The sequence below is a fragment of the Erythrolamprus reginae genome, chromosome 1 (genome assembly GCF_031021105.1).
Source record: "Erythrolamprus reginae isolate rEryReg1 chromosome 1, rEryReg1.hap1, whole genome shotgun sequence".
NCBI lineage: Eukaryota > Metazoa > Chordata > Lepidosauria > Squamata > Dipsadidae > Erythrolamprus > Erythrolamprus reginae.
In genome coordinates this window covers 27,827,556-27,849,949 of record NC_091950.1, presented here as the reverse complement: position 1 = coordinate 27,849,949, position 22,394 = coordinate 27,827,556, and the positions used below count along the sequence as shown (strand labels likewise).

At 44.2% G+C, this 22,394-nt stretch overlaps 1 protein-coding gene across 4 annotated transcripts in view; it reads right to left on the bottom strand.

Annotated features, from left to right (window-relative positions):
• The window catches only part of MAST3 (microtubule associated serine/threonine kinase 3), a 130,580-nt gene that overhangs the window by 33,345 nt on the left and 74,841 nt on the right, over positions 1 to 22,394 (bottom strand). For all 4 annotated transcript variants that reach the window (XM_070748149.1, XM_070748131.1, XM_070748141.1 and 1 more), the window contains 7 exons: positions 20,065 to 20,140; positions 16,926 to 17,135; positions 16,728 to 16,829; positions 11,567 to 11,699; positions 8,987 to 9,057; positions 5,870 to 5,955; positions 3,771 to 3,979 (listed from right to left, as the gene is read on the bottom strand). In XM_070748149.1, coding sequence (XP_070604250.1) covers positions 3,771 to 3,979; positions 5,870 to 5,955; positions 8,987 to 9,057; positions 11,567 to 11,699; positions 16,728 to 16,829; positions 16,926 to 17,135; positions 20,065 to 20,140 — 887 coding nt within the window. The remainder of the gene's footprint in view (positions 1 to 3,770; positions 3,980 to 5,869; positions 5,956 to 8,986; positions 9,058 to 11,566; positions 11,700 to 16,727; positions 16,830 to 16,925; positions 17,136 to 20,064; positions 20,141 to 22,394) is intronic.

Here is a 22,394-nt window from a genome sequence, read left to right as displayed (position 1 = left end):
CCATGGTTTTTCCCACCCAATGACGTCATACGTCATCACCAAGAGTCACTTCTCTCTCTCTTTCTCTCTCTTTCCTGTCATTCTCTGCTTCAATCATTTTCTCATTTCTCTTTTTTCTCCCCTTTTTTCTATCATTTCTCTCTCTCTCTCTACCTTCCACTCTCCCCCCCTCTTGCTCTCTCTCTCTCTCTTTCTCACTCTCTCTCCCTCTCTCCTTTCTATCTCGCTCTGTCTGTTGCTCTCTCTCTGTGAGAACACCTGCCCCGCCTCTCCTGCAGCCCCCTCGCTGACAGCTGGGACGAAATCGCTCTCAGCTAAGGGACTGCGAGAGGGGCGGGGCGGGCATTCTCAAAGTGCTCAGAGCGGCTAGCGGCCGAATGAGGAAGACGAGAAGCCGTAGCCACCAGCGCTGCTGCAGGACTTGTGACCCAAGAAAGCCGGTGAGAGGGGCGGATCGGGTGGGTGGGTGGTAATGGCAAGGGGGCCGTAGGCGCTGGAGGGGCGGGGGCGGCCGACATTCAAAACAATCTTTGCCGGCCTCTGCACTTTCGTCGCTCCCTGTCTCCAACTTCAAGCCCGGCTCCTTGCGCGGCCTTGGATAAGGGTGCGCGGGGGTAGTTTTTGGCTGTCCATACCCAAAAATGGTGTTTTTACTTCCGCATCTCTACTTCGTGGAAATTCGACTTTCGCGGGAAGTCTGGGAACGCAACCCCCGCGAAAATTGAGGGATCACTGTACCTCGTTCTTTTATTTCGTTTTCCAAAAGGAGGGCTTTTTAAAAAAAAGTCTATGACTGAGATTTCTTTTGGCAGAGATCACTAGGAAAATGTTTAAGCTCAAGGAGCAGATTTTAGGCAAACTGGAGAAGGTTTGGGGAAGGAAGATGAAAATGTCAAGCCCTTTAACATTGCACTTCCAAATGCACAGTCTAAAACACTAGTGATGCTTTTGAAACTTTGGCAGGCGTCATACAACATATTTTGCAGGCTTCCTTTGGCAGCTGTTTGACAGGGATATAAATGTTGCTTTTCAAAGTCCACCAATCTCTGGATTCCAAAACTCTGTAGCCTTTTAGGAATTCAGCACATGCAATATGAAACCGCAGAACTGTGGAATGCTCCGTGCTTTTCTAGAAATGGATATTAAATTCAAGCCAAATCCAGAACTTTGCCAAGATGAAGTTCTTTCTCTTGGGAGCAAAGGATACCAGAAATTGCCCAATACCAAGTCTGTTAAGATATTCATGAACTGGGAGAGCCATGTTAACAAGGCCAGCCAATGAATAGGCATAGCAAAGAAGTCAGCCAATGAGAGCTAACCACATCTGAGTCTGTGCAGAGAATCAAAACTGAAAACTTAAGCTTAAGGCTGGGCGTGGATCGATCCAGTCTGCTCTCTGGTCCCACTCTATACTATCGGTCCTCTTTGTACTTGCCTGCTCTGCTGAAATGAAACTAACTTTTTAATATAATTTTTTTCCTTATTTAGGAAAAGATAAAACAAACAAAACCATTAAAAATGAACAGTGGGTGTTATGTGACAGGTTGGTTTTACATTTCTTATGCTCCTTATTTATACTTATTCATTCTTATATGGCTAATATTTACTAAACATTTACAATTTCTATACATTGTTCTTTCAAATAGATCTTTTCTTACTTCCCCTCCCCCCTGATATTTAAACTCTTATTTCTTTCTCTTAAATTATTTAATTTTTTATTTTGACTGTCTTAAACTTTTTTGTTTTTCCATCCAACAATAAAACATATTCCAACATTTATAGAAGTCTGAGTCATCTTTATTTTTCAATTCATATGTTAATTTATCCATTTCATGAAATGAAACTAACTCTTGGTTGTGTTTACTTGAAGAAATAATCTACTTGTGGTGTTGTATATATACTGCTCAAAAAAAAATAACATAAAGGGAACACTCCAAGAACACATCCTAGATCTGAATGAATGAAATATTCTCATTGAATACTTTGTTCTGTGCAAAGTATTCTGTGCACAACAGCATGTGAAATTGATTGTCAATCCGTGTTGCTTCCTAAGTTGACAGTTTGATTTCACAGAAGTTTGATTTACTTGGAGTTATATTGTGGTGTTTAAGTGTTCCCTTTATTTTTTTGAGCAGTGCATATATATTACTATGTTTATAAGGAAATTAATGAATCCAGCTGAATCAGTCTGTGTGTGCTTCTGGAAATAGATTTTTCTGCAACAAACTCTGATAAAATCAAATCACATATATCTACCCCACGACCACCTTGACTAACTGACAAAAGCTAGAGAGCCGGGGTGGTGCAGCAGGTAGAGTGCTGTACTGCAGGTCACTGAAGCTGACTGCAGATCTGAAGGTCAGCGGTTCAAATCTCATCACCGGCTCAAGGTTGACTCAGCCTTCCATCCTTCCGAGGTGGGTAAGATGAGGACCTGGATTGTGGGGGCAATAGGCTGGCTCTGTTAAAAAGTGCTATTGCTAACATGTTGTAAGCCGCCCTGAGTCTAAGGAGAAGGGCGGCATAAAAAAAAAAAAATCAAATAAATAAATAAATAAGTAAAAGTGATCTGTCCATGGAAAAAAAACTTTTTCAGGTTTTGCCACCCCTGATCCCTTAAGTAGAGATGCTGCCTTAGACAGACCTGGGATTTCTTCCACACAATAGCAATAGCTATTAGAAGAGCCAACATTGCCTACCCCTGCCATAGACCCATAGGTTTAGCTTAGAATAATCTGTAAACCTTACTAAAATCTAGACCAAGCACTGTGGCTCCACATAGCAATAGCATTTAGACTTATATAGAAACATAGAAACATAGAAGTCTGACGGCAGAAAAAGACCTCATGGTCCATCTAGTCTGCCCTTATACTATTTTCTGTATTTTATCTTACAATGGATATATGTTTATCCCAGGCATGTTTAAATTCAGTTACTGTGGATTTATCTACCATGTGTGCTGGAAGTTTGTTCCAAGGATCTACTACTACTCTTTCAGTAAAATAATATTTTCTCATGTTGCTTTTGATCTTTCCCGCAACTAACTTCAGATTGTGTCCCCTAGTTCTTGGGTTCACTTTCCTATTAAAAACACTTCCCTCCTGGACCTTATTTAACCCTTTAACATATTTAAATGTTTCTATCATGTCCCCCCTTTTCCTTCTGTCCTCCAGACTATACAGATTGAGTTCATGAAGTCTTTCCTGATACGTTTTATGCTTAAGACCTTCCACCATTCTTGTAGCCCGTCTTTGGACCCGTTCAATTTTGTCAATATCTTTTTGTAGGTGAGGTCTCCAGAACTGAACACAGTATTCCAAATGTGATCTCACCAGCACTCTATATAACGGGATCATAATCTCCCTCTTCCTGCTTGTTATACCTCTAGCTATGCAGTCAAGCATCCTACTTGCTTTCCCTACCGCCTAACCGCACTGTTCACCCATTTTGAGACTGTCAGAAATCACTACCCCTAAATCCTTTTCAGTGTTTTTACAGCCCTCTCTAAGCAGTTTACAGAATCCGCATATTGCCCCCAACAATCTGGGTCCTCATTTTACCCACCTCGGAAGGGTGGAAGGCTGAGTCAACCTTGAGCCGGTGGTGAGATTTGAACTGATGAACTAGAGCTTGCAATAAGCTGAAGTAGCCTGCGGTGCTGCAGTCTAACCACCGCGCCACCTAGGCTGAGACCACCTGCTCTTTCCTAGAGATCTTGGTGGCTCCATTTCCACCCACGCCCACCAAGATATGTCCTCCTGCAACCTCACCTTCAACATACTCCATGACCATGCAGAGGTGACACCTGGTTTCGAAGGAGCAGAACATGCTGACCACGAAAGGGTTCTCCGCAAAGGTCAGGATGTCGCGTTCCACAAAGACTTGCTGGATCTGGTTCCGCAACACCAGGTTCTGCTTGTTAATCTTCTTGATGGCAAAGCGTTGGCGACTCTCCTTGTGCCGCACCAGGTAGACAGCGCTAAAGGAACATGGAGAATTATTGGGCAACTTGGGAAGATGGGAACATCTTGATATTTTCTACCCATTGTTTAGTCCACTTGGCAGAAAGTTGATACAGATGAAGCTGATAGATAGTGACTGTAGGGGCCATAATGAGGATTGATTCGAGTCCAGGTAGTTCTTGACTTCAGGGTGTCCAGCGGGAAAGCATTTTGAAATTCCCTGATATTTCCCTGACATTTCCTTGTAACTTGCGATCTAGTTAAGGCGCGGTCGTAGATGACGTCATACCAAATGGCTAAGCCGTGGAGAAATATCAATACAGTAATGCCTCGTCTTACGAATCTAATTGGTTCCTGGGGGAGGTTCGTAAGATGAAAAGTTCGTAAGATGAAACATTGTTTCCCATAGGAAACAATGTAAAATCAATTAATCCGTGCAACGAAAAAAAACCCCCGCAAAAAAATGCCGCCGCCCAGCTGTCACCTTTTGAAACAGCCAGGGGGCTTCTCAGCGTCCTCCTGAACCCGAACGCCAAACCCGAACTTCTGGGTTCGGCGTTCGGGAGGCCGCCGAGAAGCCCCCCGGCTGTTTTAAAAGGTGACAGCCAGGCGGCGGGGCTTCTCGGCGGCCTCCCGAATGCCGAACCCGGAAGTTTGGCAAATGTTCGGGTTCAGGAGGCCGTTGAGAAGTCCCGCCGCCAGGCTGTCGCTTTTTGAAACAGCCGGGGGCTTCTCAGTGTCCTCCTGAACCCGAACGCCAAACCCGAACTTCTGGGTTCGGCATTCGGGAGGCCGCCGAGAAGCTGTTTTAAAAGATGGCAGCCGGGCGGCGGGGCTTCCCAGCGGCCTCCCGAACCTGAACTTTTGCCGAACTTCCGGGTTCGGCGTTCGGGAGGCCGCCGAGAAGCCCCGCCGCCCGGCTGTCGTCTTTTGAAACAGCCGGGGGGCTTCTCGGCGGCCTCCTGAAGGCCGAACCCGGAAATTCGGGTTTGGCGTTCGGGTTGACGCTGAGAAGCCCCCGGGCTGTTTCAAAAAGCGACAGCCGGGCGGTGGGGCTTCTCAGCGGGTAAGAAGGAAAAAGTTCGTAAGAAGAGGCAAAAAATTTCTGAATCCCGGGTTCGTATCTCAGGTTGTTCATAAGACGAGGGGTTCGTATCATGAGGTCCCACTGTAGCTGAGGAAGCAAGTTGTGGCCACAGTTATGCTCATTTTTGCTTGACTCTGCCAGGCAGCAGTAGGCAGAATTAGCCTGCAATACTGCATTCCTTCCACTACGCCACTACAGCTCACGCCTTAACAGCCATCACTTACTTAACAGCCATTGTAGCATCCCCATGGTCACATTATTAAAATTTGAGTGCTTGGCAACTGACATGTACCAGCTGCAGCATCCTAGGATCCATGTGATAGCCATTTGTGACCTTCCCAGCTGCCTTCTGACAAGCAGAGTGAATGGGGAAGATGGATTCATTTAATGGCCATGCAATTCCCTTAACAATTGCATTGATTTCTTAGCCACAATGGCAAAAAGTTTGTAGAATTGGATGTGGCTCACTGGAAATTCGGTCCCACTTGTGGCTGTAAGTTGAGGACTACCTAGCGCAGGAGTAGGCAAAGTTGGTTCTTCTATGGCTTGTGGACTTCAACTCCCAGAATCCCTGAGCCAATCATGCTAGCTCAGGAATTCTGGGAGTTGTAGTCCACATGTCATAGAAGAGCCAACTTTGCCTACCCCTGACCTAATGCAAATTTTTTTGCACTACACATTTTTTCTGCAAAGAGGAGTCACCTGATTTTCTCACTTAGGCACAATTCTTTTGTCCTTTCCCCTTTTTGCACAATGTTTTTTCTAAGAGTTTTGGTCCCGCAGCAAAAGGGGAAGGCTTCTACTTGCTCATCCTACTCACCCGTAAGCCCCATTGCTGATCAACTTGATAGTTTCAAAGTCGCTTTCATGGGGCTTCCTCCGAGAAATGGGGGTAGAAGACTGGTTCTGCAAGAGACAGAGAAAGCGAAGGGGAAAACCTATTATTGCAGTCCATAGAAAGAACAGATAGATTAGATAAACAGAGTTGGAAGGGACCTTGTAGGTCATCTAGTCCAGTGTTTCCCAACCTTGGCAACTTGAAGATATTTGGACTTCAACTCCCAGAATTCCCCAGCCAGCATTCGCTGGCTGGGGAATTCTGGGAGTTGAAGTCCAAATATCTTCAAGTTGCCAAGGTTGGGAAACACTGGTCTAGTCCAACCAACCCCACCACCCCTGCCCAAGCAAGAGATCCTACACCACTTCTGACAAATGACAGTCCAATCTCTTTTTGAAAGCCTCCAGTGATGAAGCTCCCGCAGCTTCCGAAATGAAGTACAGTAATACCTCATCTTATGAACTTAATTGGTTCCGGAAGTAGGTTCGTAAGGCGAAACATTATTTCCCATAGGAAACAATGTAAAAGTGATTAATGCGTGCAAAGGGGGGGGAAAATTGCAAAATGGCGCTCCGCTGTGCGCCGCCGCCTGGCTGTCACCTTTTAAAACAGCCGGGGGGCTTCTCGGCGTTCGGGTTCGGGTTCCGGAGGCCGCCGAGAAGCGCCCTGCTGTTTCAGAAGGTGACAGCCGGGCGGCAGCACTTCTCGGCAGCCTCCCGAACCCAAACCCGAAAAGTTTGGGTTTGGGTTTGGGAGAAAGCCGAGAAGCCCCCCGGCTGTTTTAAAAGGTGACAGCTGGGCGGTGGCGCCCAGCGGAGCACCATTTTGCGATCTGCGGTGGGTTTGTAAGCCGAAAAAAGTTCGTAAGAAGAGGCAAAAAATTTCTGAACCCTGGGTTCGTATCACGAGGGGTTCGTATCACGAGGTACCACTGTACTTATCATTTGGGTTATTTATTAAGTAGATTTATTGTAGGAAGGCTAAGGAAGTGCCATGAAAGAGTTACAATGACTAATACACATTCAATATCAATCCTATTTATACTGAAATCAAAATTCAAACTCCTGTGCTCTTTTTTCCCCCACCCAAGTAATATAATGGAGTAGAAGCCACTCTGGAAGAGAATTTGTGTAGCTCTGGGCTGAACTTTAGAATGTGGTGTTCTCTGAGCTTGGTGGGTTTTTTAAACCAATGTTTTGTTATCCAACTAGGTAAAGTGGCTAATTAGTAAACCCTTTTGGTTGGGTAGATTGCTTCTGTGTTGCTTGTTTTGCTAGCAGATATTATTTATTATTTATTTATTATTAGTACGATTTCTAGGCCGCCTTTCTCCTAGGACTCGGTATTCAGTTATCATGATCTTTGCTTGTGAAAATGTGGGTCCTTAATGTTAAGTATCTTTGTTTAATGAGCCACCCCAAGTCTTCGGAGAGGGGCGGCATACAAATCTAATAAATTATTATTATTATTAATTATTATTATTATTAATATCATATAATATGATGAGCCGGGGTGGCGCAGCAGGTAGAGTGCTGTACTGCAGGACACTGAAGCTGACTTGTAGATCTGAAGGTCAGCGGTTCAAATCTCATCACCGGCTCAAGCTTGAGTCAGCCTTCCATCCTTCCGAGGTGGGTAAAATGAGGACCCGGATTGTGGGGGCAATAGCCTAGCTTTAAAAAAAAAAGTGCTATTGCTAACATGTTGTAAGCCGCCCTGAGTCTAAGGAGAAGGGCGGCATAAAAATCAAATAAACAAATGAATGAATGAATGAATAAATAAATAATGAGAAAAGAAAAATAGTAAAATAAAATATCAATCTTGATTACATTTGTGCCTTTAGGAATTTTAGTTTAGAGCAGGCGTATCAAGCTCAAAGTCCATGGGCTGGATCCGGCCCGCAGAGAGCTTAGATCTCTAGGGGGACAACCTGGAAACAGCAAAAAACTGGTCCACACTGCTTCTGTCAGCAAAAATGGAGATTGGGAGGGTCACGCGTGGCCCTTTCGAGCTCCTTTTTTGCTCGCAGAGGTTTGCAGAAGGCCGTCACAGTGGAAAATTTAGCTTGGGAGCCCATTTTTGCTGGCAGACAATTTAATAATAATAATAATAATAATAATAATAATAATAATAATAATAATAATAATAATAATAATGGTCCACTGGAACTTGTGCCGGAACTACCATTTACCAGTGGCAAAGAACTGGTGGGATCATAAGCCCAAAAAAGTGGTCGAAAATGAGCAAGCAAAACTACTGTGGGACTTCCGACTTCAGACTGACCGTATTCTGAAGCATAATACACCAGACACTGTGATCGTGGAGAAAAAGAAAGTATGGATCATTGACATCGCAATCCCAGGAGACAGCAGAATTGAGGAGAAGCAGCTAGAGAAATTAGTAAAATACGAAGATCTAAAAATCGAGCTGCAACGACTCTGGCATAAGCCAGTGAAAGTGATCCCTGTGGTACTTGGCACGCTGGGCGCAGTACCAAAGGATCTCAGCGGACCTTTGAAAACCATCGGAATTGACAAAATCTCCATCTGTCAATTGCAAAAGGCTGCTTTTTACTGGGATCGGCAAACATAATTCGCCGCTACATCACGCAGTCTTAGGTGCTTGGGAAGTGTCCGACTGGTGATGAAATACGAAATCCAGCATAGTGATCTCGTTTGCTGTGTTGTACTGACATAATAATAATAATAATAATAATAATAATAATAATAATAATAATAATAATAATAATAATAATTTATTAGATTTGTATGCCGCCCCTCTCTGAGTCCTCAAGTTGCCACAGGCTCTGATGACCCAAGTGATGTTGAGTTGGCCACACCCATCCAGCCCCCCCCACCACCACCAAGGTCAAACACAACCCTGATGTGGCCCTTAATGAAATCAGGTTTGACACCCGTGGTCCAGAGTCATGTTTTTCTCAACCTTGGGAATTTTTTAACTCCTACAATTCCCCAGTGAATTCACTGGAGAACTGTGGGAACTGATGTCTACACATGTTAAAGCTGCCTGGATTGCAAAACGTACAACTTTTAGAGAAATGCCTTGCAACAGACCAGAAAGGGAAGAATATAATTTTACCTCAGGAAGTTCATCTTGCTGCTCTGGGCCAACTGGGGAAGGGCAGTCAACCTGATCAAACTGCACAATTTCTGGGGAAGAAAGAAAAGCACAACTGAAATGACGATGACAAAAAAGACACTTGATCTGTTTCCCATCTGCCTTCCTTGTTTTTGTGTTTGTCTTTTTGATGGTCACAACAATCTTGCTTTTTCTGATTGGCAGAATTCTTTCCATTATCTGTGATTTAAATCAACCGTGAGGTCCTGGGCACGCTCTCGGAACTTGATTATTTTCTTGCAGACATTAGGTTTTTTAAAAAATTGTTTTTATTTCAAATATAAACATAGACAAGACAAAACAAGGACAATACTTTACATAACCCACCCCACCCCTGCTGTCTCCTTCACAGCCTAGTTTAAATCTATTGTACGGTGTATATTACCAACGGTTAACTATTTGGTCTTAGGCATGACCAATTTTTCAGATTTCAAATATTTTAACGTTCATTTTCATATCTGGTTCATTCGTGTTCATTAAGTGTTGTACCACATGATTCTTGACAAATGTATCCTTTTCTTTTATGTACACTGAGAGCATATGCACCAAAGATAAATTCCTTGTGTGTCCAATCAACTTGGCCAATAAAGAATTCTATTCTATTCTACTACAAAAATCCTAATTTAATATAATATTATTTTAAAAAGCTCTATTAAACTTATTCATTCCCCTTGAAAACAGCATTATTTTTATTTCCTCTTTTATCCAACCATGTATAGAATTCTCCCTATACTTCATAATATCTTGTGTCTTTTCAGTCCTTGAGCTCCAGTGTCATTCTATCAGCTTCTGCACAATCTAAAATTCTTGCAGACATTTCATTACCAGACTAGATAACAGCATCAGGGCTAGAATGGAGTGTGGTTTGGTCTCAGTTGATGCCCTGTCAAGTGTTGATGGGAATGGTCTTCATGGTTCTTTGATTAGGCTGTTGTTTACATTGATCGATTGTTTGTCTGAGTTGATAGTTCCTTGAATGGAGTATTGTTTACTGCTTCAATATTGGCCTAACACAGTGATGGCGAACCTATGGCATACGTGCCACAGGTGGCATGCACAGCCATATTTGAAGGCATGTGAGGTGTTGCCCTGTCAGCTCCAGTGTGCATACATAAGCTGGCCAGCTGATTTTCAAGTCTCCTGAAGCCTGGGGACGGCGAAAAATAGGCCAACTGGATATCTGGAGACTTCAGTAAGGACTGTGTACATGCACAGGGGGAGCAGTGCAGAGGGGGTTGTGTGCATGCACAAGGGGCAGCACATGGATTGTACGCATGCACAAATGGGAGGGCATTGCATTGTAGGGTTGGGCACACGCGCGCCATTGAAAGCGCGCAAACTTTTGGCACTTGAGCCAAAAAAAGTTTGCCATCACTGGTCTAGTATTTAAATCAAGTTAAATTAGAGATGTTGCCTGCAGCCAAGCCCAAGTGATGCATACAAAGCAGATTGTCAGGAATAGCAATCCTGGGTGATATTTCATTGTATTACCGTATAAGGTAAAAGGTAGAATGTAAGCATGTTAATGCTGAGTCATTGGGTGTGAACTGCAATGTGATTGGGCCAGAGCATTATAAGATGCAAATCAACTTCACCATGTTCCTGTGTGGTCATTTGTTGTAGACGGTGGTTGTTAGTTGGCTGGCTGGAGCAGTTTGAGCGTGAGTTAGATATTGAGTAGAACTGTGATAGTGATACGAAGAAACCTGGGTTGGTTTGGTATCTACTAGAAACCTGGATTAGTTTGGTGTCTACTTGTAACCTGAATTGGATGAATATCTACTTGTAAGTAGAATATCTACTTGTAAGCAAGTTGAATATAGCTGATGTAAAGTCCCTGTATATAGAAGACTGAAGATATTTTGCACTGAACAGTAAACCATTGTTTTCTACAAACGTCTCTTCATCATTTATCTGGTTCATTAATTGCCATCATATATTCTGATACCTTATCTAGTCCTCCTGCGTTACTCTTCACATATATATCCAGACAGATTATGGGTCCAGGCATACGCCATGGCTGAAGTACTTAGAGTTTTTTTCACTCTACTAAACAAATAATTCCCTCAACACTGTCAGACTTTCTACTAAATCTGCACTTCTATTCTTCTAGTTTTTCTCATCATTCCTATCACCCATTTCCTCCCATGTTGACTGTATGACTGTAACTTGTTGCTTATATCCTAAGATTTTTATTAATATTGCTTCTTCATTGCTTATTTGAGCCCTATGACAATAATTAAGTGTTGTACCACATGATTCTTGACAAATGTATATTTTATTTTATGTACGCTGAGAGCATATGCACCAAGACAAATTCCTTGTGTGTCCAATCACACTTGGCCAATAAAATTCTATTCTATTCTATTCTATTCTATTCTGAGCCAGGCAACTAACCAGGGCCCAGGCATAAGACTATTTATTTCATCCCATTTTTATATACTGCTGTGCTCCAAAAACTAATTCCAATTATATGATTTACATATAAACTTTGTATAGTTCTGTATGTTCAAACCAGAAAACCTCTTTTTTTTCTCTTACCCTCCAGAGGGTCTTTGGTGAGTCCCAGTTGACTGATAATGTAACGTGGAATGTCTGTTTTGATGCCTCGCCCAACTTTCGCATGACCTTCGGCTGCCTCTAGGAGGTGATAAAATTCTTCCGGGTCAAACTCCTGGGAAGCCAGAGAGGGAAAAAGAAGCGGAGAAAATAGAAAAGAATGAGGCCTAGCAACTTAAAAGTATTAAAAACGAATAGAAACATAGAAGACTGACGGCAGAAAAAGACCTCATGGTCCATCTAGTCTGCCCTTATACTATTTCCTGTATTTTATCTTACAATGGATATATGTTTATCCCAGGCATGTTTAAATTCAGTTACTGTGGATTTACCAACCACGTCTGCTGGAAGTTTGTTCCAAGCATCTACTACTCTTTCAGTAAAATAATATTTTCTCATGTTGCTTTTGATCTTTCCCCCCAACTAACTTCAGATTGTGTCCCCTTGTTCTTGTGTTCACTTTCCTATTAAAAACACTTCCCTCCTGAACCTTATTTAACCCTTTAACATATTTAAATGTTTCGATCATGTCCCCCCTTTTCCTTCTGTCCTCCAGACTATACAGATTGAGTTCATTAAGCAAATTAAACAAAAGTCTTCCTCCGCAACAAACCAAAGGCTATGAAAATGAGCAGGCCTAAAATTAATCACAATTATCCTCCTTTCTCTGCTTGGACCTCTCACATTTAGGGACTGTTACTGTTTAACAATCCAGGATGGATTCCCTTCAGGAAAGCCAATAAATTGTGAAACCTAATCTGTAATAATGTCATGCACTCTGAGAAGACCGTATAATTTTTTTTCCTCTTGCATTCAATTCTGGGATGCAGAGCCAGAGCAGGAAAGACGCCACGCTACAGGAAGCAACAGCTTCCTTGGATCAGAAAATCAGAAGACAAAAGCTTATCTATAAATACCAAAGATTAAAATTTCCCCTGTCTCTGCTGCATAAACCCTGCCCAGAACCATCACTCATCTCAACTCTCAGCCATCTGGAAAACTGAAGCTATCGTCTCTCCTGGTGCCATCACGAGAAACGGAGGCATTTTAAGTTCCAAAAAAGCTCCCATTGCCATTTTTCAGCCTGCTTGTAATTATTTACTGGCCCCAATGATCTATCTTGCACACATTATTTTGCAAACATTGCCAGTAGCAGCAAGCATCCAAAAGTAGACATGAGGGCTTTGTGAGCTATTATTGTTAGTAGCCAGTGATAGCCTCTGCAATTCAGTGTGCAGTGGTACTTCTACCTAAGAATGCCTCTACTTACAAACTTTTCTAGAGAAGAAAAGTGAAGATTGGACTTAATCCCTGGATAGTTCAGTGGATTTCAAGCTGGCTGAAGCGTAGACATCAGAGAGTTATTGTGAATGGCGAGTATTCTGAGCAGAGACAGGTTACAAGCGGTGTGCCACAAGGGTCTGTTCTGGGTCCTATTCTTTTTAATGTGTTTGTGAGTGACATAGGGGAAGGTTTGGTAGGGAAGGTTTGCCTATTTGCCGATGACTCTAAAGTGTGCAATAGGGTTGATATTCCTGGAGGGGTCTGTAATATGGTAAATGATTTAGCTTTACTAGATAAATGATCAAAGCAATGGAAACTGCAGTTTAATGTTTCCAAATGTAAAATAATGCACTTGGGGAAAAGGAATCCTCAATCTGAGTATTGCATTGGCAGTTCTGTGTTAGCAAAAACTTCAGAAGAGAAGGATTTAGGGGTAGTGAGCAGTGTGGTCGGGCGGTAGGAAAAGCAAGTAGGATGCTTGGCTGCATAGCTAGAGGTATAACAAGCAGGAAGAGGGAGATTGTGATCCCTCAACAAACTCAAACTCAATCCAGACAAGACGGAGTGGCTGGGGTCTTGCCTCCCAAGGACAATTCCATCTGTCCGTCCATTACCCTGGGGGGAGAAACATTGACCCCCTCAGAGAGGGTTCGCAACTTGGGCGTCCTCCTCGATCCACAGCTCACATTAGAGAAACATCTTTCAGCTGTGGCGAGGGGGGCGTTCGCCCAGGTTCGCCTGGTGCATCAGTTGCGACCCTATTTGGACCGGGAGTCACTGCTCACAGTCACTCATGCCCTCATCACCTCGAGGCTCGACTACTGTAACGCTCTCTACATGGGGCTACCTTTGAAAAGTGTTCGGAAACTTCAGATCGTGCAGAATGCAGCTGCGAGAGCAATCATGGGCTTTCCTAAATATGCCCATGTCACACCAACACTCCGCAGTCTGCATTGGTTGCCGATCAGTTTCCGGTCACAATTCAAAGTGTTGGTTATGACCTTTAAAGCCCTTCATGGCATCGGACCAGAATATCTCCGAGACCGCCTCCTGCCGCACGAATCCCAGTGGCCAGTTAGGTCCCACAGAGTGGGTCTTCTCCGGGTCCCGTCAACGAAACAATGCCACTTGGCGGGACCCAGGAGAAGAGCCTTCTCTGTGGCGGCCCCGGCCCTCTGGAACCAACTCCCCCCAGAGATTAGAACTGCCCCTACCCTCCTTGCCTTTCGTAAGCTACTCAAAACCCACCTCTGCCGCCAGGCATGGGGGAATTAAGACTTCTTCTCCCCCTAGGCTGATACAACTGTATGTATGGTATGTTTGTACGTATGCTGGTTTTATACATTAAGGGGTTTTAAGTTAGTTTTTAGTATTGGATTTTTACTGTATATTATTCATGTATATTGTTCATGACTGTTGTTAGCCGCCCCGAGTTTTCGGAGAGGGGCGGCATATAAATCCAATAAATTGAATTGAATTGAATTATATAGAGCGCTGGTGAGACCACATTTGGAGTACTGTGTTCAGTTCTGGAGACCTCACCTACAAAAAGATATTGACAAAATTGAACAGGTCCAAAGACGGGCTACAAGAATGGTGGAAGGTCTTAAGCATAAAACGTATCAGGAAAGACTTAATGAACTCAATCTGTATAGTCTGGAGGACAGAAGGAAAAGGGGGGACATGATTGAAACATTTAAATATGTTAAAGGGTTAAATAAGGTTCAGGAGGGAAGTGTTTTTAATAGGAAAGTGAACACAAGAACAAGGGGACACAATCTGAAGTTAGTTGGGGGAATGATCAAAGGCAACATGAGAAAATATTATTTTACTGAAAGAGTAGTAGATCCTTGGAACAAACTTCCAGCAGACGTGGTTGGTAAATCCACAGTAATTGAATTTAAACATGCCTGGGATAAACATATATCCATTGTAAGATAAAATACAGGAAATAGTATAAGGGCAGACTAGATGGACCATGAGGTCTTTTTCTGCCGTCAGTCTTCCATGTTTCTATGTTAAGAACCAGATGTTCAAGATTTTTTAGCCTCTTCTCAAGAGGCTAAAAAATTATGATAGGGTAATTATGACAGGGTTTTAGTTATTTTTAATATTAGGTTTGTGCCATTATAATATTGTTTTTATCGTTGTTGTGAGCCGCCCCGAGTCTTCGGAGAGGGGCGGCATACAAATCTAATAAATTGAATTGAATTGAATCATTTTCCACTTACAAACCGGAGCCTCCGAAACTGTAACCAGAAAAGGCAGGGAGAAGCCTCCATGGGGGCCTCTCTAGGAATCTCCTGGGGGGAAACAGGGCTGGAAAAGGCGGGGAGAAGCCTCCATGGGGCCTCTCTAAAATCTCCTGGGAGGAAACAGGGCCGGAAAAGGTGGGAAGAATCCTCTGTGGGGCCTCTCGAGGAATCTCCTGGGAGGAAACAGGGCCGGAAAAGGCGGGGAGAAGCCTCCATGGGGCCTCCCGAGGAATCTCCTGGGAGGAAACAGGGCCTCCACCCTCCTGTGGTTTCCCCAATGACACCCATTATTTGCTTTTACATTGAATTCCTATGGGAAAAATTGCTTCTTCTTACAAACTTTTCTACTTAAGAACCTTGTCACGGAACAAATTAAGTTCGTAATTAGAGGTACCACTGTATAGGTTTCATCCTTTTTATTAAAAGAAGTTAAAAAGCAAATGTAGGCTGAAGTAAACTAAAACAATGCATCTATTGTACATTTCACATTGTTTTTTTAAGGATAGTCGGCCAGAATATGTTGAATTCAGAAGAGCCAAGGGGTGCTCAAAATTTAAAATTTAGAAAAATTGCTGGAACCACGCATGTTTAATTTTAGCTCAATTTCAGAAGACTCCAGGAATTGTTTTAGGGACCTGCAAAGTGTGACTGCATTCTCAAACTGCAAAATAGATCTATCAAATCGCCATGAAGTCTACATGTATCTTCCAGCTTTATAGTAACAAATCATATTTTCAATAAGATAAGAAAAGCAAGGTTGTTACCTTTTTGACTTGCTTGTAACCTTCTAGAGTAGGGGGGTCTGCAAATTTGGCAACTTTTAAGACTTTGTTAATGCTATGTACAAAACAGTTGGGTTTCCAATATATAAACAAGCTAACAATTAATGTTTATATGAATTGAAGTACTGTATTATAGCTTTAAGAGGTAGTGTTGCAAATTGCCATAAGAGGGAGCCAGAAAGCATGATTCTCTCTCTGCTCTCTCTGTTCTTTCTGCTGATTCACTGAGACTGATGTAGAAACGTGGCCTCCAGGAAGGACGTCTTCGTGACGTCAAAGCTCCGCCCATGGAATTCCCTATTGGGATTCCCCACCTCCTTTCCAGCCTCCAGATCGGCCGAAAACACCGCTGCTGATTGCAAAAATGGCGCTCCGCTGGGCGGCGGCACCCAGCTGTAACCTGAAAAAGCCAGGCGCTTCTCGGCGGCCTCCGGAACCCGAACCCACCTTTCCGGGTTTGGCATTCGGGAGAACGCCGAGAAGCCCCCCAGCTGTTTCAGAAGGTGACAGCCGGGCGGCGGTGCTTTTCGGCGGCCTCCCGAACCCGAAAAGTTCGGGTTTGGGTTCAGAAGAACGCCGAGAAACCCCCCGGCTGTTTTAAAAGGTGACAGACGGGCGGCGGCGCCCAGCGGAGCGCCATTTTTTGATCTGCGGTGGGTTCGTAAGCCAAAAAAAGTTCGTAAGAAGAGACAAAAAATTTCCAAAACCCGGGTTCGTATCACGAGGGGTTCGTATCATGAGGCACCACTGTATCTTCAAGTTGCCAAGGTTAGGAAACACTGCTCTAGAGGATGATGGCAGATAAGTCAGCTTCATCCTTACCAAGCATTCCAGCAGTCGAGCTGGCCGGGAAATGATGATCAATAATTTACGGACCAACTGTTCAATGAAGTGCAGTTCCTCACTCTCGGAGCGCTCCTGAGCCTGGAAGAGAACATGAGGAAGAACTCATAAGCCTGATTGAGAAAAAAAACTCCCCAGAGAAGTCTGGGTCGGTGGGGAAGCCACAGAGGTACTCACATCTCTTAGCATTTTCTCCAGCTTCTCCTGCAGTTCGATGAAATAGCGGGAGGTGATGAGGGCGCCTTGGGATTTGTTCAGGCAGTCACGGGCCAGTTCGATGATCTGGTGGTGGATGAATCCCAGAACACCATCCGCCAAAGGCAGGATGCTACTGGGCGAGTAAGCAGCAATTATCTCTGCCAGGCGCTCTTCCATCTGGGCAGTGGCCTTTGAAAGGAAGGGGAAACATAAGAACATAAGAAGAGCCGTGCTGAATCAGGCCGAAGCCCATCGAGTCCAGCATTCTGTGTCACACAGTGGCCCACCAATTGTCCATAGGGATTTATTTATTTATTTGATTTATATGCCGCCCCTCTCCGAAAACTCGGGGCGGCTAACAGCAATCATAAACAGTGTACAATAATAATCCAATACTAAAAGCGAATTAAAATCCCTTAATATAAAAAAACCCAAGCATACATACAAACATACCATGCATACAATTGTAAAGGCCTAGGGGGGAAATTAATCTTAATTCCCCCATGCCTGGCAGCAGAGGTGGGTTTTAAGTAGCTTACGAAAGGCAAGGAGGGTGGGGGCAATTCTAATCTCTGGGGGGAGTTGGTTCCAGAGGGCCGGGGCCGCCACAGAGAAGGCTCTTCCCCTGGGTCCCACCAAACGACATTGTTTAGTTGACGGGACCCGGAGAAGACCCACTCTGTGGGACCTAACTGGTCGCTGGGATTCGTGCCGCAGAATCTTGAGGATCTTGAGCAGAAAGAGAAGGCAAAACCCTCCCTTTCCCTTGACCCTCAAGAAATGGTACCCAAGGGAATCCTGCCTGCCTCAACCAACATAGAAGCGGCACATGGACATCCGTTTCAATAACCACTGATACACTTGGCATCCATGAATCTGTCTAATCCTGCCTTGAAGCTATCCAGGGTGACAGCTGTCACGACCTCTTCTGGAAGTGGATTCCATAAACCAACGACCCTCTGAGTGAAGAAATATTTTCCTTTATTTGTCCTCGCTTTCTGACCTATCAGCTTTAGGGAGGGCCCCCTCATCTTAGTATTGTGTGATAGAGAAAAGGATTTTTTCTCTATCCAACTTTTCTATCCCATGCATGATTTTAGAGAGAGGACGGGAAAGAGGGAGAAAAGCAGAGGGTGACCGTGCGATCCAGAAGCTTCAGCTGGGAGCCACATAACAATTTTCAGTGTTAAGATGACCCCCTTCTCGGGAGAATTTAAAAGGCTCATGATCAAATCCCATCTTTTGTTTTTCTTGCAGGCTTCCAATGTTCACGCAAACTCCTTGTAAAAACAAACATGAACTACAAGAGAAGGGAATTAAACGGCAAACAGGTCCTTCTGAATTGTGTTGCCGGAGGCAGCAAAACAGTGAAATGTCTTTCCTTTGGATGGTTTTCATTTGTCTTTCTCTCATTAAAACATGCTTTACTTCAACAAGGCTATGGTTCTTAAATGTCTACAAAACTCCAACAACAAGAAAAGAGATAAAAACCACAGAAGCACAGTACTATGACTGCTGTACCCAATGCTTTTTAAAAATACAATTAGATATAATTTATTTGTTTATTTATTTATTATTTATTTATTATTTAGATTTGTATGACGTCTCTCCGAAGACTCGGGGCGGCTCACAAGATAGAACAAATCATAAATAATCCAAATAACTTTAAAATATTTAAAGATTTAAAAGAACCCCATATACTAACAGACACACACACAAACATACCATGTATAAATTGAACATGCCCGGGGGAGGTGTTTCAATTCCCTCATGCCTGACGGCAAAGCTGGGTTTTAAGGAGTTTACGGAAGGCAGGGAGAGTAGGGGCAGTTCTAATCTCTGGGGGGAGTTGGTTCCAGAGAGCCGGTGCTGCCACAGAGAAGGCTCTTCCCCTGGGGCCCGCCAACCGACATTGTTTAGTTGACGGGACCTGGAGAAGGCCCACTCTGTGGGACCTAATCGGTCGCTGGGATTCGTGCGGCAGGAGGCGGTCTCGGAGATATTCTGGTCCAGTGCCATGAAGGGCTTTAAAGGTCATAACCAACACTTTGAATTGTGACCGGAAATTGATCGGCAGCCAATGCAGACTGCGGAGTGATGGTGAAACATGGGCATACCTAGGAAAGCCCATGACTGCTTTCGCAGCTGCATTCTGCATGATCTGAAGTTTCCGAACACTTTTCAAAGGTAGCCCCATGTAGAGAGCATTACAGTAGTCGAACCTCGAGGTGATGAGGGCATGAGTGACTGTGAGCAATGAGTCCCGGTCCAGATAGGGCCACAACTGGTGCACCAGGCGAACCTGGGCAAACGCCCCCCTCGCCACAGCTGAAAGATGGTTCTCTAATGTGAGCTGTGGATCAAGGAGGATGCCCAAGTTGCGGACCCTCTCTGAGGGGGTCAATAATTCCCCTCCCCAGGGTAATGGACGGACAGATGGAATTGTCCTTGGGAGGCAGGACCCACAGCCACTCCGTCTTATCCGGGTTGAGTTTGAGTCTGTTGACACCCATCCAGGCCCCAACAGCCTCCAGACACCGGCCCATCACTTCCGCTGCTTCGTTGAAAGGGGGGATATTTCCTTTCAGTGCCATGGAGCCAGGGTGGCGCAGTGGTTAGAGTATAGCACTGCAGGCTACTTCAGCTAACTGCTAGCTGTAGTTCGGCAGTTCAAATCTCACCACCGGTTCAAAGTTGACTCAGCCTCCCATCTTTCAGAGGTAGCTAAAATGAGGACCCAGATTGTTGGGGGCAATATGCTGATTCTGTAAACCGCTTAGAGGGGGCTGTAAAAGCACTATGGAGCGGTATATAAGTCTAAATGCAATAATGCTATTGCTATGTGGAGCCACAGTGCTGGATCTAGATTTTAGCAAGGTTTACAGATTATTCTAAGCTAAACCTATGGGCCTATGACAGGGGTAGCCAATGTTGGCCCTTCTATGACATGTGGACTTCAACTCCCAGAATTCCTGAGCTAGCATGATTGGCTCAGGAATTCTGGGAGTTGAAGTCCACAAGTCATAGAAGAGCCGACTTTGCCTACCCCTGTTCTATGGTTCATTAATTCTAAGAGATAAATGAAAATTCCCCCGCTTGGTTCTTAACAGAGTCTTACCTTTGGGAATCTCTCCTTGTATACATGATTCATCATTACCACCTCATTGTCAAAGATGCCACTTGTCCGCCCAGGGCTGTGAAAAGAAGAGGCAACTGCTGAGGACATGTCCTAGGAACTCAAGCAAGGCAGGAATCAGGAAGTAGAAGAGAGCATTAGTAATGCTCAGGATTTCACGTTTCCCCAAAATTTTTGCTTTAGCCATGGGACTCATCCTTTCAATGTGTCAGACTGACAATAATTAATAAATCAGAGAACCTTTACGTGGTGACTACCTTAAACCACTGAAATTAGGAGGAAGAGAAAACAGAGTTGTCCGATTTGTCTTCCTCCTTCCTTAAAACGTACCCCAATGGCTCAGCGTTGGAGTCTGGCCAAGCCATGACTAAAAAGGAATCCAAGGATGATTCTTTGAAATGGATGTGGTTTACCATTGTTCAAACAGCAGACTTGCTGTTAATTAAAGAAGTCAGCTGTGGATTGTGAAAAGCACAAGGGAGATACCAGAATATTTGTTCTGCATGAGAAACATCCCTGGTTTTAATCTCTGGTGAAACAAGGCAGGTCAGGGCAGAGATACTCATCAGATAATGATGATGATAACAACAATGATGGTGGAAGGTCTTAAGCATAAAACCTATCAGGAAAGACTTCATGAACTCAATCTGTATAGTCTGGAGGACAGAAGGGAAAGGGGGGGACATGATCGAAACATTTAAATATGTTAAAGGTTCAGGAGGGAAGTGTTCTTAATAGGAAAGTGAACACAAGAACAAGGGGGCACAGTCTGAGGTTAGTTGGGGGAAAGATAAGAAGCAACGTGAGAAAATATGATTTTATTGAAAGAGTAGTAGATGCTTGGAACAAACTTCCAGCAGACGTGGTTGGTGAATCCACAGTCACTGAATTTAAACATGCCTGGGATAAACATAGATACATCCCAAGAAATAGTATAAGGGCAGACTAGATGGACCATGAGGTCTTTTTCTGCCATCAATCTTCTATGTTTCTATGTTTGGTAGAAACTGGGTGGGAAGGGTATCGGTAGCAACTGTGTGTTGTCCCTTGGGCATCTTTTGGAAGATGACGGGCTCCCCCGTTGCGCAACTCATAAAGCTTACCTGGGCGGAGCGGTGTGAATAGGGTGCCCTTGGGGCTCATGTACGTCATTTCCGGTTCTGGGCCATGGGGATGAGCCCTCCCACACGCTTGTGCGTAACTTACATGGCTGGGTGCTGGTGGGGCATGTCTCACCCTGACCAGGCATGGAGTTATGCCCATTAGTTGCCCAAGTACAGTGGTAACTCTACTTAAGAACCCCTCCACTTAAGAACTTTTCTAGATAAGAACTGGGTGTTCAAGATTTTTTTGCCTCTACTTAAGAACCGTTTTCTACTTAAGAACCCAAGCCTGGAAAAATTTCCCAGGAAATTTGAGAGCAGCACGAAGGCCCAGCCAGTTTCCTGCCATTCCCCCTTTAATCTCGGCCATCTGGGCTGCCAGAGGAGCCTTTTGGTGGCGCTTAAGGAGGCTTTGGCAGTCCAGAGCGAACGAAGCATTTTCCTTTCTCTGGGCGCTTGGAGAGGGAATAAACTTCTGCCAGCGCCCAGAGAAAAGAAACGCTCCCTTCGCTCTGGGCAGCTGAGGAGTCACCACAGCGAAGGCACCGACTACAAAGCGAGCAAGTGAGAAGAGAGGAGAACCCTTCAGCATGGGAAGGAAGAGGCAGCAGGTAGCAGCAGCAGCAGCCAGTGTATGGGAGGCAGCCTCACGCCAAGTGTATTGGAGGTGCATGCTTCTCCTCACCACCTCAGAGTCCCTCTTTTTTTTTTAAGCCTTAAAGATTTGGATTTTTTTGATTCTCCTAGCCTCACCTTCTTCCTTCAGCAGCAACTTTCCTCCTCCTCTTCTTCTTCCTCCTCCTCCCACCCAAATTCTGAGCTTTTATTTCTTTCCTAATGGGTTTGCATGCATTATTTGCTTTTACATTGATTCCTATGGGAAAAATTGCTTCTACTTCATTCTACTTCATTCGGAATGAATTAAGTTCTTAAGTAGAGGTACCACTGTATGTTGTGTTCAAGAAATTCCACCCCATTTAGCGACCCCTGCAGATCTCTCTGTAAATATTTAATAAAGTGACCCCTTTATTGTCCAGCTTGGTGTCTGAGCATTTATTTCTCGTCCGATGCAATTTAAACCCCAGAGACCGAGCCTTCTCCCTCTTTGCACCACCATCAATTCTAGGCAAGGCTTTATTCTTATTTAAGAGATACTAATCTAGTGCAGCCCCATCTGACAGTTTACAGCCAAGTCAAGCGGAGGAGTCC